This window comes from Chelon labrosus, assembly GCF_963514085.1.
Source record: "Chelon labrosus genome assembly, chromosome: 22".
NCBI classification, from domain to species: Eukaryota; Metazoa; Chordata; class Actinopteri; order Mugiliformes; family Mugilidae; genus Chelon; species Chelon labrosus.
In genome coordinates, this window is record NC_140355.1 from 3140318 (window position 1) to 3167822 (window position 27505).

Genomic DNA, 27505 nt, shown 5'->3' on the forward strand with positions numbered 1-27505 from the left:
CGGTTAAAGAATTGGAGCACTTTCGAAGTCTGAGGCTTTAGGTCCTCTGGTGGGTTTCAGTCTGTATCCCGTTTCATTTTTCGGTTAGAAATGTAATGAAAATACTATGGAGTGAGAGTAGTGTATCACTGCTAACCTGCCTCAGTATTAATGAGGCATATTCAGTCATTTTAATCCTTTGCATCTTAGCTAGTTTAAAAAACACAATCCTATTAGCCTTAGCAAGATATTTTGTTTTTATTTATTCCCTGGTATTTTCTTATATTTAGTCATCAAAAAAGCCTCTGTAAGGGAAACTCAGCTTTGGTTTTAGCTTTTTAAGAAATGTTGCTGAACCTAGACCTGAGCAACTGCAGCAACCCCAGATCATAGCACTGCCCCCACAGGCTTGTACAGTAGGCACTAGGCATGATGGGTGCATCACTTCATCTGCCTCTCTTCTTACCCTGATGCCCCCATCACTCTGGAACAGGGTAAATCTGGACTCATCAGACCACATGACCTTCCTCCATTGCTCCAGAGACCAATCTTTATGCTCTCTAGCAAATTGAAGCCTTTTTCCCCGGTTAGCCTCACTGATTAGTGGTTTTCTTAAGGCTACACAGCTGTTCAGTCCCAATCTCTTGAGTTCCCTTCACATTGTACGTGTGGAAATGCTCTTACTTTCACTATTAAACATAGCCCTGAGTTCTACTGTTGTTTTTCTTCGATTTGATTTCAATCGTGATTTTTTTCCGACCACATTTCATCCTCGAAGACGATGGTTCCTCACTATCCTTTCAGTTTTTAATAATGCGTTGGACAGTTCTTAACCCAATTTTAGTAGTTTCTTCAATCTCCTTAGATGTTTTCTCTGCTTGATGCATGGTTTGACCCTTCTCAAACAGACTAACATCTTTTTCACGACCACGGGATGTGTCTTTCAACATGGTTGTTTAAGAAATGATAAGCTACTCATTGCATCAGTTGGGGTTAAATAATTTGTTGCCAGCTGAAAGATAATCACTTAAGCAGTAATTATCCCATAAGAGGCTCATACATATTTGCTTAGTGAAATCTGTGTATGTGTTTGTGTGCACTTTACTGCATGTGGCACATTCCAGGGATCGAACCGCTAACCCTCTGGTTCATGGACAACCCACTCTACCTACTGAGTCACAGCCACCAGCACCGTAGCCATACACGTCATCTGAGGGGTGTGGAAGTGAAATCTAAATGGTTGTAGGACTACATCCAGTAGATGCTATTTGGCTTTTCATGTTTTCTGCTATGCATGACGTTACCTAGAGACACCAATATTTTAGTTGGCAGCAAGGATATCACAACTTCACAATCAAAGTTACCATTAGCTTGCATGACTTTTTGTCATAACCATGAGCTTACATTTGAAGACACATTTCTTTCTTGTAGGGGTTTACTTTTAATGGTGACTATTTTGCAATCTTAGTAATGTGTTGGTTCAGGAATGTCTATTTTTAATTTCATTTAAGACAGTAGGTGGTGCAGGGTTACATTACACTGACAGTACAGCCCTGTCTCTTGAAAATTACATTTCTATACTACTGATTTGTTTCACCAATTATGTTTGCCCGGGAAACATAATTGGTGAAACAAATTAGCTGTATATAAACATAATTTCTAAGAGACAGGGTTGGACAGTAATGAGGAGAGAATTGCGGCATCGCACATTCATCAGGCACTATTTTACTTTATAATTACCTTTTCTGAAAAGTAAAGGACTTTGTTGGAACCACCGAATGTCACCCCCTGCTTAAATAGTGTATATTGAAGTTTTTTTTTTGTCTTATTTCCGTCGTCCTTTAAACAATTAAAACTTCCTCTCTGCTCTCTAAAGCTCCTGGCAGTGCGTGTAATCTTTCTCGGAGGAATTAAAACACAATGGACTTGTTTTGATTGCATTTAATCAGACAACACAGACTCAGCGTGTCGTGAACGGCGTGCCCACTCATGTTACGAATGCATCCACTCATATGAGGAGGAAAGGAATTAATTGCCTGCTGTCCATCTGTAGTCTTTATATATACATATGAAGATTGATGTCCTCCTTAAAGATGAACACATACTTATGAGTTACCGGGTTCGCTGCTTCGGCTCAGCCTGACAATGGCTCTCTGTGGTGGGTTTCAGACTGAGGTGGGTGGGAGGCTCCCACTAACCAAGAGTCTGCTCAATAGGTAGAGTTGTATTCTGGTCGCCAACGCCTCCGATCTATAACCCTCCTCTTCTGAACAATATTGAACAAACAGAGCACTTTGACACTTAACTGCTGAAACCAACTGAAAAATGTTTTTTGCTGTAACAAGTGGTAGCAAGGTTCTTTGTTTCACTTTTGTTTAAAGGCAGCATGCAAATGAGAGATCTGGGAGTTTGTTACTATTCTGCAGGCAGTCTGCTAGAGATTTGAATACCGGCACAGTTTTGACTTGACCCTCCGCGCTCCCTCTCTCACTTGATGTGCTGACAGACAGAGCGAGGTCTCTTCCAGGATGCAGTCAGATGTCACCTGACAATCTGCACTGTAACCTCACACTGTTACTTGGCTTGTCTGCAAGTTACCACTAGCCTGGAAGTCGGAACAACTTCCCTGCTCACAAATGTTTTTTGGTTGGAAAGTCGGTCTGGAGCTGCACCACCGGGAACCGATTATACTGAAGATCTGCCGGGCCAATCAAATCGCTTGGGCAGGTTTAATGCGGTGATTGGCAGAAGAGTAACAGCAGCGTAGTCATACACTTCATCTGAGCGCCGTTGAGTTTAATTTGTTTACAGCAAAAAGGCTCTGATTGGCTGGAGGACTGTTGTTTTATTGTCTATTTTTCTCTGAATCATTTGAAACACGCCCCACAATGAAATCCAAAAGGTGTGATACCGGACTCATATTCTATCAAGAATGGAGTCTGGCTACATGCTTGATATCTGTTTCTGTTTGATTTTACGCATGAACGTCAGCGTAACAATCAGAAAACATCCCAGATGATATCAACAGGATTAGTTTGGACGAAGCATTGTAGGCGAGGAAGGCCTGTACGTCATTATAAATTTGTGGAGTTCATATATCATTTAGTTTAGTCAGTAAAAAAAAAGAAAGGACATACACCACATTAGGAAGCAATGCAAGGTGTCGGTTTAGGTAGACATCAATTACGCTATCGATACTACTCTGGTGCCATAATGCCTTTTTTGCCTTTGTGAGATATAGCATTGAATATTGTGTTTCGGCGTTTTGAACACTTTGTTCCTTCACTCAGCTCAGACTGTCTGCTTCTGACAACAGACAAACACCTGCTCTACGTGTGCTGTATCTCAGACGGGAGACAGTTGTGTGCTGGTATTTAGGACGTTCAGCCTCAGCGAGCAAAGGTGCATATCTGCCCGTTGAAGTTAGAGTTTGAGGTTGCCGCATTCGGTGTGAAGGACGGGATTTACTGCATTTCTAATTAGGTGTTGCTCTAATTCTCGTTGACAATGGCATGTGAACATACAGGGGAAAACAATTTGCAGAATGCAGGGTGTCAGTTGCAGAAAATGCTTTAGATGAAATACCTTCTACGCCCGATGTGCACATTTAGAGTAGGAGTTTGTGGTGTTTTTAAATTGTGTTTTCATCGCGTCAGCAGCCAGTAGGCCCCAGACTCAGAGGTATTCAGTTGCTGCAAAAGCTGCTGGTTGTGAAACATAAGGCAGATTTATTGTATGAGGGTTGCTGTGATGAACGGTGATAAAAAACACTCTCTCTCTCTCTCTCTCTCTCTCTCTCATTCTCTGTAGACTCCAGATTTCCAGAGAAATAAAGAGGACTTTCCTGCTTCTGTGGACAGACTACGGCATCGAATAGAAGACAAGGTTCACATCCTACAGTCGCACATTGTTGAAGACCAACAGGTAAATGACATTAAAAAAAAAAAAAAAAACAATAATCATATTGCCAACCACATATATTTAAAACTCAGACAAGTCCGGTTTCCCTTAAAGAAGAAATCTTTTGTCCTTTGTCAGTGTGGTTATTCTGTAATCTGAAACCCGACACCTCCACTATGAATCTGTTAGATGATTATCGCCAGTGTAACAGAAACACATTTTGACTTTGCTGAGGTCGGAGTTAGCAGTTTTTCCTGCCTGCTGTTGTTTGTTCTTTGCTTGAGGGTACAGGGCTAATTGCTCAACACTGCCTTAACTGCATTCCTCCAAACGGGTATACATGGGTTTGTTTTTATTTCTGTACGTTGTCTTTCTCTTCATTTCACTGTGGGAATCTAGGCCCCGTTCTCCATCTTTCTCTACTCCTCCTTTCTCCCGTGGCCATGTCGAGGCAGGCATCTCAAATCTGATTTAATTGCATGAATAATGAAAACAATCAACTTACCAGAATGATGCCTGGAAATGCCAGTCCTGTCAAAAATTATATGCAACTTTGAACCTGCCAGGAGTAACACACATTTGGGGAACTTTTTTCACCAGCTCACAGGGGGAAGTAATTTGGCTTTCTGATTTTACCTACAGCTACTTATTCATGTGTCATGGTTTGGAGCGCTGGTGACTGAATTGCCACATAGACAGTATTAAAGGACAAACAGAACAAAGACAAACCCTCTAATTTTGAGATTAGCTGATTAATTGTGCTGAAAGATTTAGCCACTTTTAAGTTTCAGTGTGGACAGTGAGGACTAAGGATCAGATCTGAAAAACAAATCAGATTTTGTGTGAACATAGTGCCAGTTTGTCTCTCAGACTGAGTCACATGGACACAGACAGACAGACAGACGAAGGGGAGGAAGAGGGTGATCGCCATGTTCTGCCAGGATGACTCAGTCGGTCTGTTGTCTTCCAGCCTACAGCCGCTCTCCGAGGGACTCCGTCACCTTGACAAGTTCAGACATACTACCAGAATAAATGTTACCTCCCACAACTTTATCTTCGGTTGTCATGTCCTCGAGTGCCTCTTTTGGCTTTCACTCCTGCCTGTCTTCTTCAACCCATGTGTCTGTGTATCTGTCTGAACAGCGTGTGTTCAACTGGTGATTCATCACACTCCCTTCTTTTACTCAACATGCTGCTTTGACAAACTGAGACAACAGACTGCTAAGAAATATTCTCATGACATTCTCATGTCAGACACTCTCCAGGCTATATCTTATCTCATATGATGACTTACAGAGCCTTTTTTCTTTTTAATATCAGCCTTTTATTCCCTCCCACATTCAGCAGTCAGGAGTCTTTTTTCAGGTGTGTTGGTCAGAAGCAATAACAGAATAACAATAACCACAAACTCACCCTAGGGAAATGGCTTTGTCTTATTTCCTAGCAAAGAAGTAGTTGGAATGCAGCAACTTTGTTACATTTGTTCCTTGAATCTGGCCTGTGGCAACTTTTGTACCTTGGCCTCTTTTGTTCGTATTGTCTGTTGCCAAATGACGGGCAGATGTCGCTGGATAGATTAGTAGAGGTGTGCCCAGTTAAATGGTAAGCAGGTGTTAGTCGTACTCCAACAAGATGTCAATAGCCAATGTGACAAGGTAAATGCCCGTGGAAGTACAGTAAACAGTTTCACAGCTGGATGGCCCATGCTGTGCTTAGCCAGTATGGTGTTTGCTTTGTTAGCATGTTAACACTGAATGAAAATTACAGGGTTGGCATTCGTTTGGCAGGCCTTTGATCATTAAGCAAGGCTGAAGTGACGATGGCGGTAGATGAAAAGCTAAGGAGTCGCCAAAGGGGGCATTAATATCTGTATAAAAGTTTTATGACAACTCACATATCAAAGGTTTTTGGGGAATTTCATTCGTCACCCCACATGTGAAAAGACAGGGGATCACAAAAATCATCTACAGTGCATCCTCTGGGGACCATGAATGTCTTCGCAGTCTGCCCATAAAGCCACGGCTGGCATGACTAAGGATGTTTTCAATTTGAAAGAAACTTGCTAATTGAAGAGAACATCCAGGTCCAAATTGTATGCCACTGTTAATAAGGTCAGAGTAATCATAGATGAAGATCTGTTTCATTTCTTGCTGAACAGGTTTCATGTACCAAGCAGGATAATTTGGCAACATGCTAATATTCTAACCCACAGTTTGGAAAACCAGATGAACAGCAGAAAGGTTTCTGCTAGCATCATGTAACCACAGATAGAGGAGATGTTTCATTTTGAGCTGACCATTTGGCGGATCTTTCCAGCTGAAAGCTCCATTAATGACTTCTCCATCTCAGGGTTTGGTGTGTGAGGAGAACACAGGAAGAGAAGGACTGTTGAGGTTTGCTGCTCTGAGTGAGGAACTGACCTTTCACCTCCAACAGCTGCAGAGGCAGACGGAGCAGGAGCTCACTAACATACAAACACAGTGAGTCATTGACGTACTCTGTGGCTGGTGCAAGGAAGTACTATATGTTCCCAAAACCTTGATTTTATTATCTCAGTCTGTTTTATTTCAACAAGGACATTTTCACGTTTTGCCTTGCTCAAGGATACTTCCGAAGGGTGAAGACTTGAAGTGTCCTTGTTGAAAATAAGGCATGAATGCTGCTTTGCATCTTTATGAAAATGCAGAATAATTAAGAGTTAAGACTGTTGAGAACGTGATCACACCATGATCTTATACATATAGCATGAACCTGGCAATAAGACAACCCCGCTTTCCCAACATTGGCTTTTTAGAAAAAGCTTTTTGAAGATTTTCCTGAGATACTATCACTCCAAGTGTTCTCATGTATAAGATACACAGTACAATAAATGCTATTAACATATTGTTTGTCTGTCAATCACAGACTCACAAACTCTCCTGTCAGGCTTTTGGGGAGCGTTCAAAATGATCATCTCTGACAGAAGTTTTTGAGCTCTATCTTGCTGTGACAGCTGTAATTGTTGGCTGTTTGACAGATTTTCTCTGTGGCCCATATCTGTGGTAAAGACGTCAGAAGATGCCGGTAAAACTGGACGGTTTGAATGTACCGGCCCTCAAAGGCTCACTATAAATGGACTGAAAACACACAAGCAAACAACCCATACTTAAACACTCTTTGTAGACGGCCGTGTTACGCTGTTACTCTTCCATAAGAAACAAAACAGCATCTGATATTGTGAGCACATGGAGTACATGCCTTGTGCAAGGAAACTTCAACTTTTTTAAACTTCATTTACAAAATATATTTATCTTTCCGCAAGCAAGAAATGCAGCCAGGGTGCAAACCAATAGAAATAAATCTTTTTTTTTTAAACATAATCCTGGTTCTTTTAAGTGAAAAATATTCACAAATTTTTACGCTCTTGTAAGTCAACTCCTCCAAAACTGGACTCTCCTCTTTATAGAAGGAGGACCATGCTGTGCACCGTTTGAGCATGGGAGTGGGTGGGGAGGCAGCTGCGTGGGTTTGCGGGGTTTTGTCACAGAGCTGAGACATGACAGTGGGAGTTTTGCTGTATCTCATAACAGCAGCAGGTTCTGCTGTGAAGGAGAGAACAACAGGATCTTGCTCATCCTTGTGTGTGTGTTTGTGTGTGTGCTCCTGCATTATTTTTAATTTGAGAGGATTCAGATCACTTTGTTACGAATACTGTTCGTAAGTGTTAAGAATGCCGCTGTTTGCTTTTTGTAGGTATTTATTTTCTTGTGCGGTTGCATTAGACTGTAACTGTGCCAAACTGACATGAAGTTCTGGCGTCAAGATTTACATGACTAATATGATATATTCAACGACAAAAAGTGTTGGAGGGATGACTTTGCAGAGTCAACCTGCTTAGGTGTCCGTAGTGCTAAAGGTCTGTAGATGTCAGTCTATGTTCTCTGATGTACCCAAAATTTTCACCGTGCATGATTTCTAAACAAGCCAAAAGAACCTACTACTGTTTTGAAGTCTCAGATGTAGCATAATATGGCTGGATGACCATATATGGCCAAGAGGTAGGAGCTGGGGAGGGATCTGACTGGGAACCCTTGCACGTCTAGTTAATCAGTCCGGATCATAGACTGTAAAAAAAGTGGACTCCATGACAGCTTGTCTAAAATGAAACCAAAGCATGTACTGCATTAACTTCATTACAATCATTTGAACGCTGCACCCCTCTCTATAAATAGCTCCTCGTCCCTGCCTTCAAGTGCGGTCATGCGGTTGAGCTACGAATGCCTCAAATGCAGAGGTGAACCAGCTTGTCTCGAGCATACGACGTCCTCTGTGCCTGCATTGTGAAGCACTCACGGCACAAGGCGTCGAATCAGCGGCAGCGTCATACGACAGAATTTACTCACTACAGCAAGTGAACAAAGAGGACAAAAAGCTGTATTCATAGCATTTATATGTGTTTAATCTGACCTGCTCAGTTACGTCAGTATCTGGGCGAATGGCCTCCTTGCTGGCTAACGTTTAGTCATTAATATTTAAAATGCCTAGACTTGTGCAAAGCTGCAAGGGTTCAGGTAGTGAGTCAGATGAGATGATGAAAAACAAATTGCATTTATTAAGCAACCTATAATGGCCAAAAGATACACAATATAAACCTGAAGCCAGGTGTTTGCTTTGGCATGTCTACTCATGCCATCAAGTTGTTCAGCAAAACTGTAAAAGTGTCCGAAACAACAATGTTGATATGTTGGATATTTTAACATTTACCATATGAGGAAATCATTTGTAGTTTTCTGTTTCTTGCGTGATGTGTGTTGACAGTAAAACTCCTGCCCACCAACTGCTTTCATTTTCGGAAGGCAAAACAAGCTAAAACACATCTCAAGGTTCAAGGTGTGGCGGCGGGCGCACACCTTCCCACACATACACATCGCTGTGATCATATTCCAGGAAACCTCCCAATTTCCCGGCAATTACGGCTGTCAAAGCCAGGACTGATCGGCTCTTGTCACAGCACGGATCAAAGGCTTCACGAGACGAGACTGCACTGTTGACCTTGTGGATCATGGACAACCCCCTCCACACAACAGCCGGTGGTTCGTTGGTGAAACTGTCACCTGTCTTCATCATTTTGCCCTGCCCAACATAATGATACCCACTTCTCATAATAAACATGCCACCCTGCTTTCATTTTACTTGGGTTTTCCCTGGCTTAAAGGACGGCTTATGGGTAGGTAATGCGAGTGCCAACACTGACTTGGGTGTTGCGCAAGAAAAGAGGATGAAGTCAAATAGATATGGGTTTTCCTTTGGAGTGGACCTTAATACGCAGCTTATACATGAAAAACATTCTCCTAAAACTCTGAAGTTTTAACTTTTTTAGTTCAGCGTCTTTGTTAAGGCGATTATAAACTCTTCTCAGTCAGAATACTCTCAGTCTTCTGACAAGAGAGCCGTGCTGCAGTTTGAAAACTTTCCGACTCAGCAGTAATCCTCACAGTTCTATGTCATTTTCCTGGTCTTCCACTCCACACTGTTCTCACACAGAGAGGACGAAGAGCATTCTGTACAGCATAGTCGAAAAAAAGCAATTTTCTTTTTTAATCTTCTCTATTTTTAAGTCATTCTCCAGTCTATACCGATGAACTGTCTCCTTTTTGCCCATTACACTAATAAATTGTACAAAAACTATACCTTACTGTATCTTGTAGGCACTGGCTATATTTCCACATTGACTATAAAGTCGTGAACTCTATGTAAACAATTCTTCTTCTGTCATTTTATACCCTGTTTTGCTGTAGTTAGGCTTCTTAATCACGGCCCAACCACCGCATGTTGTAATGGCTACAACGTAACCCTCCATTAAAAGTGAAGGTGATAAAGTGAAAGGGAGGACATTTTCCAAGTAGATTTTTAAGACCCAAGTTGCTCTGTTTTATTTCTGAGTGAGCCGTGTGAGTCTAAATAAAACAAGCGGTGGCTGAACTGAAAACAAACTGCGGATATCTACGAAGATGGCACGCTAAGTCCTCCTCCGTATCTGTTTACATCCCTAATTTCTCAGAAATCTGTTGTATAAATACCCATTCCGAAGAATCCAAAGCAGTAGCATTGCCCGGTTGTTGCCGTCCGGGAAGTCATAACCAGTCCCTATTCACGCAAGTGTCCATCCTGTCCTAATGAAGTGGCTGTCATCCTAATAAGAGAGAGAGAGAAGAAAGTCCTAGATATTACTGGATATTATATATATTTTTAAAAGGTTTCAGACAATTGTGCATTGTTCTTATATTCTTGTATGTTTTTGGATGTCTAGTTACTGCCGCTATTGCTCTATTAACTCAATACAGCTTCAATTAAAACAAGACGCACTTAATCATCAGCAGCACCACTGTACGGACTGAAAGCTCACACAACTAACGGCACAAATCAGCCCGGACCCTGCTGCACATGGCCGAGGAATGGGTGAAGTTTGATTGTGGCCGATTGTGCGTTGTTGTTATTCAGTGGCATTTTCCCATAGATAGAGTGAAACAGAGTCTTTAGTCTGGTTACGTAAGGGGAGCTCAGCCTGTTGCCAAGACTAACAGGCAGACTGGCAGTTTGGAAAACACCCAGCCGAACTCCTTCAACCCCTCTCCTCCTCTTCATGCTCCTCTTCTGTTCATTCTTCTTCATCTGTCCTCTTCAACTCTTCCCATGCTGACCATGAGACTGATCGACAAGTTGGATGAGCTCAGATTTACTTAGATGGCTCTCTTTAGCCAAAGGTCAGAGGTCACAGTGGGCAGGGAACTGGCTATAGTCATTTATGGTCATAAATTATTATTCACAGAAGCGAGCAGCAGGATTTTGGCTTTGAACTCGTGTAATGATTTTCTTTTTTCCCTTCAACTTGCTGCCAAACTGCCTCTGAGCAGCGCACTGTGGCTTTAACTTTAGCCTCCAGCTGCAAACACAGGTTAGATTTAAAGTAATAATAGTAACCTGAAGGCGACTTTTACTCCTTACCTTCACCTGTACAAAACAAGGCCCGTTCTTTTATCTCTTTCTGGAGCTTTCAACCGATTCTAACAATGTTCGTCAGCAGTTTACACAGCTGTCATCATCAGACCTAAGAACTGAACTCCTGTTATATGACAATAGTGGTCTATAGATGCACTCTTGTTTTGAAAGCTGTGTAGTAAGTGTACCGTGTGTTTGTCTTCTCATCCTTTGTGTCCTTTAATTCTCTCTTTATGTTTTAATTCCTCTCCTTTTTTTCTCTCTTCCTTGTCTTTCACTTTCATTTTCCTCCCTTTGTTCTCTCTCTGTCTTTCGGTCGCAAAAACAACACGTACGGATTAAACACGACTAGACACGATGATGAGACATTTTCTTTTCTTCGCTCCTTTTCTTTGTAAGTGTCTGTCCTTCTTCTTATGTCCTCCTCCTCCTCCTCACCCTGTCAAAACATTACATTTCATCTTAGCGTTCCTCTCATAATTTCCCCCCCTCCTGTTTCAAGTTTTTAGTCTTGTATTGTCTTTCCTTTTTCGCTCAGGAGTTTCTTTTTCTCACCTTCTGTTTTTAACCTTTCTCTTTTCTTCCCCATTCTTTATTGATTGTAGCTTTAGCTTCTCCTCACAGTGGAACCGATGCCAACAAACTCTGTGTTGATACAGTGAAATCGCTTCAGTTTTGAAACTGTAACTTCTTCTCACACCTGAGAACATTTTTCTTTGTGATGGTAAACGCAATGCCGGGATTTTAACGCTGTATAAATTAGAAGTAGTCATTAAGATTGACGATCATTTACATACAGCTTTAGAGCATCACCTTTGTCCGTGATAGAAATACTACCTGGAGTGGTTTTTCACACACACACACACGCAGACACACACAGACAGACAGCGCATACCTTCTGTATAAACCCAACACGGTGAAAATTATATATGTGACAGGCAGTTAGATACATTAATGTACAAAAATAAAATAAATAACACCCACACATTTTTCACCTGCAATTATGGAGTGAAATGTGTTTGTCGCATACGTTCACATAATTAAGTAGCCCTGTTCACGCTTTTCTGTACGTAAGCACCTAATCAGAACACACTGACAGCTGGCAGTGTGTGTCCACGCGTGTGTGTGTGTGTCACAGAGAGAGAGGTTTGACACATTGTTGCCATGTGGTGAAGTGTACGTCTGTTTACATGTTCATGTGAATGCGAGCACGTACGTACGCTACACACACACGCGTGCGCGCACACACACAGATATTCATTGGTAATTACTGTCTTTTTTCGGATGACGTTCCTCATCGCTTGTCTCTCACACACACAGCGTTTTAATGAAGTAATTTGATTGGCTGAGATCAGTTTTGATTGACAGGTGACAGAGTGGCTCATTTGCATGAACTCCATAGATTTGTCTCAATATGTTCATTTCTCCTAGACACTGAATGGAGATATGTAGATTTCTGAGTTCAAATACTTTTTTTCATACGGCGTCCATATGCACTGGAAGTGCATCTTAATTTCACCATAATTTTATTGTTACAATTGCCCTGAAAACTTCCCAGAAAATCTTCAGCACTTTTGGATGTCTTTGTTTCAATTTAAAGGGGATACAGGAGCAAGGTTTTCTCCAAGCTGGTTAGCATGGAGTCTCCATATTTGCAGTCAGTCTTAGATTTATAAACTGCTTCACCAGTGTTATTTGAGTAAAATAAAACATGTTAAACAGCCCCACAATTTCCAGCATACTGAAGTTTATTGTGTAGCACACTCAAACATGATAAATAAAATAGGTTCGTATCAGATGTAAACCGTAAAGCAGCCTTGGAAAGCAAGACGAGACAACCTTAGGAATATATTACAGTGATAATTAGCAGTAATGCTATTTTCTATTGGAATATCTCAATGGAATACATATCACTTTATCTGATGAGACAATTGTTTCATTGGCGTTTCAGACATCCTTCAGCAGTACAAAGCAGATGTAAATCAAAGATTATGGTCATGTTTTAGGTCTAGCTCATATTTGTGTCTTTCTCATAACAGCCCTCACGGCACACAGTGGAGTCCGCACACCTCCTTGAAAACCTCATTAACTGAATGTTAATATGTTTCACAGAGGGCCTTTGAGTTCCTGTGTCATTGTTTCGTCCCGTTTCCACTAATTTGTCTTTCTCTGCATGTCGATTCTTCAGTTAGTTCATCAAAGGCTTGTCAGATGAGCCTCCTCTTAGTCCTCACAAACAAACCACTTCTCTTCCTCTTGTTACCTGCTCGCCTGACACTCTTACAGAGGCTTAGCGCCTCCAAGTGGACAGACGTGTAACTGCAGTACTTATTTACATGGATTACAGAATCAGAATCAGGTTTATTTGGCCATTTGTGCACACACATGCAGCGAATTTGACTCTAGTTACACAACACTCGGTGTGCCTAAATAGCAGATATTATTATTAACAATGTGGATATATATATATATACTGTCACTGTGTGACGTTTTTTAGCACTGCCGTCCCACAGCAAAAAGGTTCTGGGTTTGGCTGGTTGAGGCCTTCCAGTGCAGATTTTGCATGTTCTCCCTGTGTCTTTGTGGGCTTTCTCCTGGTACTCAGTCCACAGACATGCTTGTTAGGTTCATTGGTGATTCTAAATTGGCCGTAGGTGTGCATGTGAGTGTAAATGGTTGTTTGTCTCTTTGTGTTAACCCTGTCATAGACCAGGGTGCACCCCATCTCTCAGACAATGTCAGCTGTGACAAGCCCCAACACCCCCGTAAAGGATAAGCATCAGTAGATGATGAATGGACTAATCTTAATAATAGTAATGCAAAAATTAGCAAAACTACTCATCATGTTGCTCATGCTTTTTCTGCTATTCCCGCTGCTACAACACTGTTAAGCCTACAAATATTATTAGTACTACTGCTAGTGCTGTGCTGCTGCATTTACTAACCAGAAGTGCTACAACTTCTACTACAACTACAGCAGCTACAGTGAGTACTGCTACTGCTCTTACTCCGCTGCATCTACTGGAATAACATTATCACTAGAGCTTGCACTGCTAAGACTACCATTATTGGCTCTGCTATTCATTTGCAGAACCACATTAGAACCACCACTATTACTGTAGGTAGGTAGGTATGGGGGGGCAGTTGCTTTGAAATGCCACCAATCTAAGTGTGCTCACCACCTTGTGTATGTGTACAAGATGGAAGAGTTAAATGCAGAGAACACATTTCCATGAGTGTTAGAAGAATAGGACATGTGTTCTTCTTAGATCACTACCACCACTATAACTTGTGCTGCAATAACTTGGGTATACTTTATAGACAATTTTAAGGGAAATTGCTTGGTTGCAGTATCTTAGTTGCTTATTAAAAATCACTCTTGAAAACCACTAGCAAAAAGAAAAAAAGAAAAAAATATAGATAGTTGAGAAGACGATAGTTAAAAAATAAAAGAAAAATTAAAAAGAAAAGAAAATTAAATGAAATAAATAAATGAAATAAATAAAAGAAAATAGTATAAGTGCTGCTGCTAGTCATTCTTTAGTCACTACACGTACTATGCAGTACTTGCTATATACTATTAAGCAACTACCTGTCTTCACGTGTTGACAGAGTCTAACTGTGATCATGACAGCAGTGCTGTAATGTGACTCTCGTGTTCCCTGTCACCTGACCGCTGCTGTAGCCCAGTGCGGTTTTGCCTACTTACCTGCTGTTGACTTTAACGGGGAGCAAGGATCACACGACCTGCATCAGCTGCTCAGCTCTGTGCGTGCGTCTGAAAACACGGCGTGTTTGTTCAAGGAAGGAACGGCTTCATGTTAAATAGGAGCCCGCAGTGTAGTCAGAAACACTTGATGCGTTTAAAAAAACAATCAAAAAAATAAATAAAAAATCTGCACGCCGTCAGGACCTTAGAGGAAGTGCTTTGAGGGAGAGATGAGACAAGAGGGTTGATGGTTTTAAGCTTCAGAGCGTCTTCAGTCATTTAAAGTGTCAGTGAAATATGGGAGGCTGTACATGTCATTCGTGTTTTCTCAGGCAAATCTCTCAGCTGCTGCAGTACAAACAGGGAACAGAAAAGTCCCCTTTAACTGAATTCATGAGTTGCTCAGGTTGTGTGTTCAGGAAAAACACATAAAACAGCAGCACCTGAAGGGTAACCGCTTCCAGTGTGTGCTTTCACTTCAAAACGTGTCAGGCTCTTATGCATGCTTGAATTATCTTTACATTGATTGTGGCTTGTCGACACTGTATTTATTTTTTAAGTGGAAAAGTAAAACATGTAATAGTATATCATAATACATGTTGTCTATTAAGCTCTGAATTTGACTTGACGTGTGTTTAGTAAATAAAATGTTTCTGCCTTTGTGATTTGTTAGACTCTTTCAGATTGACAGCCGCCAGCAGCTGCTGACCACTGAGCTATCTGATCATCAAGAGAAGAAGAAACAGACAGAACAAGAGCTGAAGAGAAGTCCGTGCCTTCAGACATCCACTGTAAGTGACAGGTGATATCATTCACGTGGGCACAACGCACTGCAACACATGCCATCATATCAGAAGTATCATATCAACAAATAAGCAAAGGTACTGCAGTATTATGCTATTTATAATCAATATATTCAAAAAGAACAGTAGAAACTATCATAAATGTAGAAGGTATTATTGCTGTGTTAATAATTGTTATTCTCATTCTCATTTTTTTTTAAATGAAGTAAATTAATGCATATGCAGTAAATGTTGCAGTATAAAGTGCATATTGTGCACAAAGTGTTTATTGTCGTACTTTGTCAGCTGATAATTAAAACAATGGAGATGCCTTTGAATGAATATATTAATTGGAAACCAGATATTATATTATATAACCAATATTACCATATATTGTCTTTTTTCAACAATTTTTTTTCTGAGCATCATCTTTGACGTCACATTCTTTATTTGTTGATTAAGACAATAGGACACGGTGGGATGTTCTGGTCATTGTGTCATAAGACCAGACCTCAGACATATTGTAGCATTACTTTAGAGACTTTTATTGAAAGTTGTTCCTAAGACAGGAGAAGAAAAGAATATAATAATACAATGCAATAACAATACAAGATAAAACTATGACAAACTGTACCGATCCTGGAGGATCAGCCAAGCTGTGCATGTTTCATTTCCTCCAAGCAGCTCCTTCTTAGCCTTCTAATAAAAGCGTTTTTTTCATTTCTTTTCCCCATTATAGTTTCAATTGTGTGCTTTTCGGGAGCTTCAGACCTCCGTTACTGAGCGTTTGCTCCAATCTGAAAGGCTGGTGTTCCAGAAGGACGCGCTGAGCACGCTCTGTAACCTGCTGACCCAAGACCTGCAGAGGTATCAGGAAGAGACTCAGAGACTGACCTGTTTCACACAGAAGATACTCGGAAAATCCAGCAGGTACCTCGTCCCCACTGGAAATGATTGTTTATTTTAACTTTGACTGAATAAATTTGCTGCATCAACAGCCTAGCAGCGTTGCTGAGAGGAGTCAATATCTTGAAGAACTGTGGTTGGCTTTCCCACCTTGGTGTCTCTAACCATTTGTGACTCGTGATTTCCTTACAGGTCCGACAGAGAGGAAGCCTTCACCACCTGGCAGACTGACAACAGCATGCAAGGGAAGAACGAGACAGAACAAGGAAACAACATGGTAAAATGAACATCTAAACCCACCTCAGTGCATTCACAACTCATTGATTATCTGTCTCACCTCTGTTCTTTGTTTTACTTTACTTTGCCTTCTTGGCATAAAAAAACATTTAAAACATTGCTTACATTAGCCACTGTTTGTTGGTGGCGTTTTGGCCTATCAGTGTTGTCTAAACTCACAACACATGGTTTGGTCGTGCAAATAGATCTACTCTTTGTAAAGTGGTTGGACTTTATTTCAGACACCATCACCTGTTTCCCCATTTTAAAACTGCACCACAGTATTTAGGAGGTGGTTGGGGTGGATAAAAGTCACACAAAACACAAAACTGTCACATCACAGCGCAGGGTTTATATCCAAACTACCATCCATGACTACATTTTGGATAAAAGTTCAACGTGCTCCACAGGCAACAAAGATAAATAATAAGGTATGACTCAAATACTGGTAGCAGTGATAATTAACTGTGAGACATCTGGGCCCTTTGTCCCAGGCTGAGCATCTAATGCTTGATGGGCCTGTTCAAGTAGCAACGCATCCGCCCAGTAAACCATTTAGAAGTTAATTTAGACAGGTGGAAGCTTTCAGTATTCTACAGCTTTGACACGTTATTTAAGTACGCTCTGAGCGGGGGGGACTCACTATGGCTGTCAGTGCATTCTCAGAAAGGCTTGATCACGTCACAGATGTCTTTCCTGTTTCATTTTATATTTTCTTTCGAGTGTGAGAGCTGATTCGAGGTCAGTGTTCTCACTCTGCCACCGTAACAGGACTGAAAGTTGGACTGTTATGTTATGGGTGTGGGGCTGACATTTGGCATTTCATATAAAAATGATAAAATGATAGACAGAGCAGCATGAAAGAAATTTTGAAAAGCTCTTTGTGGCATGCTTGAGTGAATGTTTCCAAACTTAATGTGAACCGAGATACCGTCCCTACAAAGAAGCCAATATCTGCTGTTCATCTAAATTCTGAGGTTGTAAAACTGTCCATTACTCTAACAAGGTAGTGTGTAGAAGAAACTACCGCACAAATAACTGCAATAAATACAAACATTGCTTTGAACAATAATAATAACCAAACACGCAAAGAGAAACCGTTTAGTGCAGGTAAAGCATCGTTTCTGTGTGCCCATCCGTGTGTGTGTGTGTCTGTGTGTGTGTATGTGTGTGTGTGTGTCTGGCATTGGTCCAGCTGTTGTCAGTCTTCCTCAGACAGTCAGAGTAGAGACAGAGGAAACATCTGCCTGCTCATCTGGCTCTGTCTGTCACACACACAGATGCAGACCAACTCACACACACACACACACACAGTTAGCATCTTTTCCTAAAAAACAACCCATAATAAATTGACAGAGTTGTGACAGGAAACGATGAGGGAAGAAACCTGGTTCGGAGTCTTATTATAACAGGAAACCTGTCAAAGTGTCACCACAGTTTAACTCGTGAAGCTTAAACACAAACAGCAGACAGGCCGGCTGCCAACATGCTGCTGCTCCTGCACAGAAATACAACATGAATCGGTCTCATCGTTTGCAGGGGGTTACAGATTTCCACTGAAAAATACCAGATTTTTTAAAAACTGCCCCAGAAATCTATAATATATCATCATCTGTTTTCTTAATGACAGGTGCTCAGGACTGAAAATGAACCAGAAATTCCATGCACTGTCATTACCTGTGACAATTGCGTGATCTATGGGTACATTTTAGTTAAGACCACGTTTTTTAAAAATGACTGTTGGTGACAACATTCTCTATGTCACAGACACTCTTTGTACATCTCTAAAGGGCGACACAGTAGCAGCAAAACCTGCAAGGATTATAGTCTGTGTAAGCAACGCTTCACAGCTATTGTCTGCAAGGTCTTGAACAACCCATTTTCATTTGTCGCCACAAATCATGTTACAAAAACTAAAGTTTTTACTTTTAGCTTTCTGTGCTTTGGTTACAAAAACAACTTCTTTAGGGTAAGAGAAAGTCAAGATGTGAGGAAACAAGGAGGGTTTAGGTCAAAATGAGTACCTTATAAATGAAAAGAAATGATCAGAGTGATGAATAAATGAGACCAGTTTTGACATTTTGTTCAGTCTAAATTTTGTAGTTGTTAGATTCAAAACTATGACTTCTTGTCACGTGTCTTCCTGAGAGTATAGTCTTGGTTAAACGGCAGATGGCGCTTCAGAAATTTTGGAGCTAAACAAGGATTTCATACCTTCCTGGAGACCACCTCAAACTAACCCCAACCACAACATATTTGTGGGGAAAAGCTGGACTGGAGTCTCTCCGCTGGGAACCGATTATGCCCCTGCGAATATCTGAGGGACCAGTCACATTGTTTGGGCAGGATTAATGCAACGATGGACAGAAGAGTAACAACAGCGTAGTCAAACATCATCTGAGAGCCATGGAGTTGAATTTGTTTACAACAAAGTTCCTCAAAGGACTATCCAGTTGGTTGTTGAGTTTTCTTTTCTTTGTATGGATTGAAACCACACAGCCTGTGATGATATTCAGTGTGTGCTCCCAGACTAGTTTTCTGATAAGATTTGAGTCTGGCTATGCCGAGCTAACTTCACGCTACTTTGATTTTGCATTGATTTTGAGCATAACCCATTTTAAGCTGCTCAAACAGACACCAACTGCTATGAAATAATTTCTAAAAACAGATACAACCGGGTACCTCCTGGTGGGAACATTAGAAAAACACTAGTTTATTTTCATTAATTTGCTTGTTAGTAGTGTGTCCTATGCCTGATTTCTCCAGGACTATTTCAGGCATTGTCCCGTGTAGTTACAGTTACAATTATCTATTTATTCGTTTTAAGGCAGAAACCCATGATATATTATCCTTGATGTTTGCTTGTCATTATTTGTGCCAAATCGTGATCTGAGTTTGACAAAAATATGCACCTGTCACCTAGTGACTGATTCAATTTCCTGACAGCTGAAGTCACTTGTAATGTGGATTTAAAAGGAAATAGGTCAGCTCGTTGCAAAACTGGATTTTACAGCTGACAGATGTTACAGAAATTTGGCTTGTGGCAATTTTTTTAACCCTGATGCCCAAAATAATTTCATAAATCAAGAGGCAAATGACTTTCTGATTTGTGCATCAGGTCTCAGTGGACCAGGAGCGTGGGGGGGGATTCAAACCCTCGACATCTTCAGTCCACGGTCTCACGCTTTGCCCTGCTAATCTAGACGAGCCACTTTGCCCTAATAGAGGCTCAGTAACCTTTTTATCAGATTATTTGGGGTTAATCCGTCAGAAAATGAATTGGTGTAATCACACATCATTTAGATTAGACGTAAATCTAATAAATTTAGATTGGATTGAATAAAGAGGGTTTTAGACGCAGTGATCCATCCCAGATTTGAAATTGTATTTTTGGACTACTTCTAAAGAGCACACACAGCACAGCCACTGTGGGAGCCACTGTGCGGAGTGCATGTGAGGTCGGTCTACTCTGTTCACATATGAGACAACATGAATATTTAGAAATAGGAATTTATTAAAGTGAAAGATTTTCAAAGCCTGGAAAAAGTTTAGATGCCTCAAGAAGTGCACTATGGTCACAGTAAAGAAATAAGTCAATCCAAAAGATTTACAAGCTTCTGGGTGCAACTAGTATCATTTTCAGGCCTATTCAAAAGACATTTTGAAAAGACATTCTAGTTTGGTTTTCTTAAAATCCATCCACAAGTTTTGGCTTTTAAATCATCACAAAGCCCGAAAACAAACCAGGGCTTAGCATAGACTTGATGGCTCCATAAATGTGTAAATTACTGCTTAAATCGCGTCAGACCAGGTAGCGTTTGTTCGTGAATGTCTGAGAGGCGCAGCTGGATAAGGTGAACTGTCCCCGTTCCTTCAAACCGCACTCAGAGACAGAGAAATCACACAGTAATTAAAAATGAAAAAAAAAAATGAATAAACAAAATCCATAAAGCTTGGACACAGGTGCAATTAGTCATCGGCTGAGGGTGTGCAGGGTGTGAAACAGATAAAACCTCTGCCGCACTATGTCCTCAAGAGGAAATGTTTTGGAAAGGTTTGTTTTGCAAAGATCAGTCTAGGATGAGCGGTGTGCTTTATGATATTCTAATTTGGTTCCATTATATTTGGGTTATCAGTTTATTTGTTTTTCTGTTCGCTGCAGAGTCATCATGGATTTGGTTGATCTGCTTCACGAGAAAATGTGTTAAATTTAAGATATTTGGGTTTATGATAAAGTGTTTCAGATTTCAACAATATATGGCATTCCTTAAAATCTTCCATATCATCTAATTCATAGATATTTGATATTGTAGGTTAACTCAAAAAAATAACCCAGTGATCATTCATTTGACCTTACATTTATTATCTCTACGTTAAATAAAGAGATCCAGCATTAGTTTGACCAGATTTTAGCCTGATTTGTGACAAATATTCCTGCTAAAGAAGGTTAAAGTGTAAAAACAGGGAGGCCTGGAGGACACAGCAACATGCCAACTTGATTAATCTCTGTTATATACAGTCATGGAGATGGGAAGAGTGTTGGGGGGGGGGGGGGGGGGGGGCAACAACAACAACAACAAAAACAACAACACATGAACATATTGCCAAGCAGATTGCCTCGGGCCAAACGTAGCTAGCCGCTTTGCTCTCTGCGAGACACATACGTGTCCAACACAAGACTGCTGCCACTAATTGGTTATTTATTTTATTTTTAAGTGCTCTGTTGGTTTTACTCCCTGCTGCAGCGACAGTTTCATTTTGGTGTGGCATTAAAGTGCATCTGCTTGTTTGCATCTGTGTGTCACTCCAACAACTCGGACAAGTTGGTTTCATTTTTTTTCACTGTTTGAAGTTGAGGTGTATCTCACACTGATAACTGGCTGAGTGGTCTCAGTGGTGTAAGACAGTGTACGTGAAGAAGTTGGGAGCCTATCCCAGCTGGCATAGGGTGAGAGGCAGGGGAACCCACGCAGACACAGGGAGAACATGCAAACTCCACACAGAAAGGCCCCAGTCGGCCCATGGATTCAAACCCAGAACCTTCTTGCTGTGAGCCATCAGTGCTAACCACCACGCCACAAACGACAAAACAAGCTTGAAAGCTCTCTTTCCGTCTCACTCCAAACCCCTCGTTCTGTTCCATCTTTTGTTTGAATGCTCGGCGCTACTGCAACATCGATCGTCGTCTTTGTCCTCGAAGCCGCCAGGCGGCCACGAGCATGGGAATAATGAAATGTTTGAGATTCATTTGGCTCAAGAAGAGATGAAGCGGGCTTGATCCTTACAGTTGATCAAATTTATTGTTCGCAACTTGACTTGTTCTTGTATGCTCCATTGTCTAGTGTGCAGATGGGCTCAAGCTGAATCTCTGAGATCTCTGAGTAAACCTGCCTGTCTATCAAAGAAATCCATGTAGACTCTCACAAACAATCGCAACACCAAATTAGATTTCTATCAGTACAATGTCTACGGCCATGACAGCTAAAGGAACATTGCATTGAGTTTAATGTTGTATGATGTCTTCTATAACATATTAACAGCAAGGCTGCATTACCAGTATAAACAGACTATAGGGTAAGCTATAAACTGTATGCATCATGGGAGATGTAGGCACTTGGTCTTGGATCCATACTAGCATCTTAAATGGAAAATATTAATAATAGTCAAGCAGAATTGTTCCTAGAAAGTCAGGCATTTAGCCTATGATCAGAATCCTTCAGATCCAGAGAAATATTGTATGTTTTAGACTTTAAACAGTTACCCTCTACTGAACTTTCATTCTGGTCTCCCAGAGCACTTCTGCATCGAGTTTCCACATTCACAGGGTGCGTTGCTGTCGTATATCTGGGTCAGATGGTGCACAGCTCCGTGCCATATGCCTGTACTGTAGTGAGGCCGGAGGGAATGGGCCATTGTAGGTTTGTTTGTGTGTGCGTGTGTGTCTGTCCTGGACTTTAGGGAATCTGAACGTGGTTTTCCTGAATGAAGCTCTGTCTGTCTGCCTGTCTGTCTGTCTGTCTGTTTGTCTGTCTGTTTGTCCCAACATAAACTCCAGTCAGGTTTAAATCCCTGCATTGCTCTTACATAATGTAGTAGACCTGTTACGGCAAGGAAGATGAATTTTATGATAAGAAGTAAATAATAAAAAATAGAAAGATCACGAGTCTGGCAATATTGTAGGAGGGACTACTGTTGCAGAATGGATGGATATGTGTAAACTCATCCCTGGTTTTCTTTTAACGACAATGAGCATAGTAGTAAAAAGTACTCCTCTTGTACCTTTTTTTTTTTTTCTGTTAATGATGCACCAAATCAGAAAGCACATGGTGGTGGTTTTGTTGGATCAAGGAAACTACCCTTTTTGTCGTTTACATCTTAGGACTTGGTGCTTCGTTTTTGGGTGTCCGTGTATACAGAACCCATGAGAGAGTCCAAAACCACATGTGAATCTGTGGATTAATTAATTGAATGGATACTAAAAATATAGAAGCGCTAGCAGCTTGCAGTGTTAACTTTATTAGTACCTTGGTCACTTTTGTGGTCACTGTGATGTAATAATCACAGTGGGTGCAGTGTTTTATATTGAAAGCAGTCTGACTTTAATATATTGTGTAAGTATATATAGTCCAATGGTTACCAACATCAACCCACACCACTCATATTTAAACATTATTAGTGAATTAGAAATGGACTTATATTCAATCCTATTTAAATACATAGTAATTTAACATATCGGAAATCTCCTGTGATGGCGTTCTCTCTGCTTACCAAGTGACGCCATATGGAATTATGACCTGAACTTAGCTCAGGATTTTTTGCCATTACAGTAACAATGTAGTGTGTACAGTACGCAACAACTGTGCCTCCCCGTCTCCTCTTACCACGAGGCTCAGAGTCCAAACTGAGCTTGCTCAGCTCACAGGGCAAAAATAATAACATTAAAAATCATCAGCTCAGAGCTAATCCCTCCACGGCCTGTAAACATTTTAATACCGCGGTGATTAGCAGTGATCCTAAACCCCAGACACCCACCCTCCCTCTCAACCGTCTCAGGCCCAGGCTCCCGCTCCCACCCGAGCCCTGGCTCCCGGTCCCCGGGGGAGGCAGCCAGGCGAGTCCCCTGGATTAAGGCCACTCGGTGCTTTGGACCCTCGAGCTCTGAAAGTTAAACCTCTGGATGCTCGCCACTTCATTTCTCTAAGTGGCATGGGCCTTCTTGTTATGATTGTTAATTAAAGTTGGATTTATTCAAGAGGCTTTTTGGCAAAAACTGGAAAGTGCTGACATTTCCTCTTCTTTTTCTCCCCTTATAGTGAGTGGATTTTTGAATTTCAGAGTCCTGCTGCCTCTTTTCTTTATCTACCTACCCCCCTTCTAATTCCGTGTGAGAGAGTGAGAAAGTGGGATGTTGTTTTTCGGGGGTTGGGGGGGCGTTTTCAGATGAACGAGCAGATGTTGCAGTTTCTCAAGAGGGATTTATGTCAGGATAGGAACATGTCCTTACGCACACACACGCACGCTCACACGCTGGGCTTCATGTCATTATGGATGCATTTCATCAGTCAACAACACACCGTAAAAACACTAGACCACGATGGAGAGAAAAATAGACTTTTAACGCGTCGCTTCCAAGAAATCGTTTGTAGTTCAAATTAAAATGATGGGGAGACGCCTTTGAATCAAACTATTCTTCTGTGATTTACTTAATGTTGGGGGAACCAACTGCCTTCTAGACTACGTAACATCTGAATGAATTAGAAACACTTGCAATAGACAGACAAGCACAGAAAATTCCCCTTCCTCCTGCCTCAGCCGGTTCAGCCATCTATTCCCCCCTTTTTTCCACATTGCCGTTCAACATTCATTACCTACATATCCAACACGTGGCGCTCAGTCGGCATTGCTTACAAAGAAACCCAACATGCCGCTGACTACCGTTTTGGCGACGTACTCACAGAGCAACGGCGACACATCAGTGCACAAGTAGGCCTCTTGCTTAGACTACAAGGTAGATCTGTCACGGAAATATAAACCAGGATTTAGGCAGTGACCGACTTGATTATTCTGTTATTATGTCTCTGTTGGGTTGCATTTTAGCCCAGGTAAATAATTAAATGACTTTATCACTTCAATAAACCAAAAATACACCTTTACTGGCTGAAATGCATCTTGTATCCTGCACGTTCCGCCATTCCACTCAGTCTCTGTCAAGGAGATTGAAAAAGCATTCCATTGCAACTTCAGAAAAGATAGATAATGTTATTCTAACAGTGGCTAATTTATCCTGGGGCTTTAGTCTAAATGAGAGATGAAGGACTGGAATTCTCTCTACTCTCTTTCCGGTATTGCAGCGGGCAGTACTGATAAAATATTGTTGCACGTGCACTTTATGTGAAGTTAGATGACGACCAACTGACTATTCACTTACCATCTAATATGTCCCAGAACTTGTTTGCGCCATTCGTATGAGATAATCACTGTTATTTGCCAAAATCAAAAAGAAGCCCACTTATTGATTGAAAGTGAACTCATATTTTATGGGGATCTGTTATTGTGTTCTTTCAGCATGCACCAGATACCTCCTCTTCCCCGTCGCCACTTAGTCCCCAACAGACTGCCAATGAAAAAGAGGCAGAGCTGGCCTGGACCAGTCATAAGAAACCAACTGCAGGCCTGTCCAGCAGTTCATACCTGCAGCGAGCCGGCAGCATCAAAGACCTGATCAATAAATTCTCTGGTCCACATCACACCTCGTCTCCCTGTTTGCTGCAGAGCCCTTCCAAATCTCTTGAGTTCAACTCAAGTCCATGCTCACCAAGCAGTGACAACAGTCCAGTTCCCAGCATCACTGTGACACCTGCAACTCAGAATGGGTTTCAACCAGCCCAGAGTGGCACCAAAACCACTCAGATAACTGTGGGAACGGATCGTCCAGTAGGAGGCAGCACTAAGAAGACAGACTCAGAACCAATGACCAAAACACAAACCGTAGACTCTGGTAGAGATTCAGTGGCTGACTCTGGCGTGGGATCGGTAAGAGAAATCCAACCATTCCGACGTCCTTGCATGAAATGAAAACCTCTGCGTCTTCTCTCCATGAAGATTGCCTGGCTGCAGGTTTTTAAAACACGTTTTCCTGCATGATTAAAGCAGCGCACCCACGTCGCATGACCACTTGAAAGCATGCAAGATTTTAAAGCACACCCTCTTCCATCGTACTAATCAAAATGGCCTTGAACACTCTGACCAGATCTAACAAACTTCTACTTTTCTATGATTCTTTACCTGAAGACTAGATTTCACTGTTGCCATTTAAAATAATAACCACAATCTTCCCACTATCGCTGTGTCACTTTTTACTGCATGAAAAGTGTTTTAACAAGATCAAATCTTGTAGATTTTTTGCACTGTGTTTGCTTGAGTTTATGTTTTACTCCACTGTTTCGAAACAGGAGACAAGCATGTGCTCTGGTGGATGGGCTGAAGTCATTGTTATACAAGTCTAATGAAAACCTCCAATGTTCACTAAGAAGCCACTTCTTAAGCCCAGAACAACAAGCTAAAATGAATACTGACAAAAAATTATCACAAGTCCTTATGATTGTCAGAGAGGACCTAATCAAACAAATGAAACATTCAGAAAAATGAGCCAATATTACATATCTGTGAGTTGTAAAGTAAGTACATGTCTAGGATTAAAGGTTAAAGCCAGATTAGAATCCATCTGCTCAGAAGCGTTTCTAATCAATGTAATGCCATTGTTCCTAATTACACCAGTGAAACCTACAGTAAAAGGAAATATCACAACATCTGAGCTGAATCTTAAGAGAACATGGGTCATACAGCAAGACAACAACCCCAAGATCACAAGTTGCTGACCTTAATTCTGTAGAAATGTTGTTAAAGGGCCTGAATCAAGCAGCTCCTCCAGCATATCAGAACTGAAGTGTTTCTGTACTGAGAAATGGACTAAAAATCCTCCAAGCTGCTGTAGACGACTGGTAAGCAGTTACCGAAACATTTCAGTTGCTGTTATTGCTGCAAAAGTGGGTCACACCACATACTGAAGACAAGGGTTCACATGCAGTACTTTTGCAACTCCTTCGGGACTTGCAAGCAGCACTGTATTTTTCAGTTGGTGGAGGTCAAATCAGAGCTAAAGGGAGAGTGAAAAATTTACTTGAATCAAGCATCTGTTTCCTGATATATGTCTGCCAGATCAGCTTAATGAGATAATAATACAGTACATCAGCAGTATGTCTTGTTTAATCCCTAGTTGCCAGATTACAGATGAAACACAGTTTTGAAATAATGCAAATTTGCACCGCCTAAAACCAGTATTTTCAGGCAAGTTTAGTCTACTATCTGATGTATTCATGCTCTATCTGCTGTCAGTCATTGTCAGCAACACACGCTCAGTTAACTCATCTGGTTTTTCCGGTTTTATTTCATCCCTCTTTTTCTTTCTGCCCCTGTCCTCCAGGAGTCAGAATTCGATTCAACCAAGCAGTCGGACAGCCCTACGGAGGAAGAGCCCACCACACCTAAAGCTGTGTCGGCCAGCCAGAACCCAAAATATCAACTGTTCCTCAACAACGACCTGAAGACCAACGGGTTGAGTGGCAGGGATACAGATGGTCTGGGAGGCAACGTGTTGGTTGGGGAGAACGGCCAAAGACTTTCCCGATGGGAGACCTCCCGGCTGGGGATGAACCACTACCGTGGTTCCCTAGAGTCTCTGGCCTCACGGGACTGGGACACTATGTCTGACAGGGTGGGTGAGGCAGACCATGCATGCCGTGTGTGTGTGTTTCAGCTCAGGAAGATTAAGGTTACTTTTCATGATAATCAGATGCTACTTTGCTGCCAGATAACTGTTATTCTGGAGCAGCAATTATTAAACAGTGCCATCTTCTGGACAAAACGCAGCTTGAAAGCACCGTATTGTAAATTCAATGAAGAAGCCTTTAGCTTA

At 41.4% G+C, this 27505-nt stretch overlaps 1 protein-coding gene across 1 annotated transcript in view; it reads left to right on the plus strand.

Moving 5' to 3' along the window:
• LOC311507866 (uncharacterized protein) overlaps positions 1–27505 on the plus strand; it is a gene marked incomplete at its 5' end in the record, with an annotated part of 56793 nt that overhangs the window by 18123 nt on the left and 11165 nt on the right. The window contains 6 exons of the mRNA XM_084572406.1: positions 3790–3903; positions 6229–6359; positions 15240–15357; positions 16088–16278; positions 16447–16531; positions 27014–27304. Coding sequence (XP_084428532.1) covers positions 3790–3903; positions 6229–6359; positions 15240–15357; positions 16088–16278; positions 16447–16531; positions 27014–27304 — 930 coding nt within the window. The remainder of the gene's footprint in view (positions 1–3789; positions 3904–6228; positions 6360–15239; positions 15358–16087; positions 16279–16446; positions 16532–27013; positions 27305–27505) is intronic.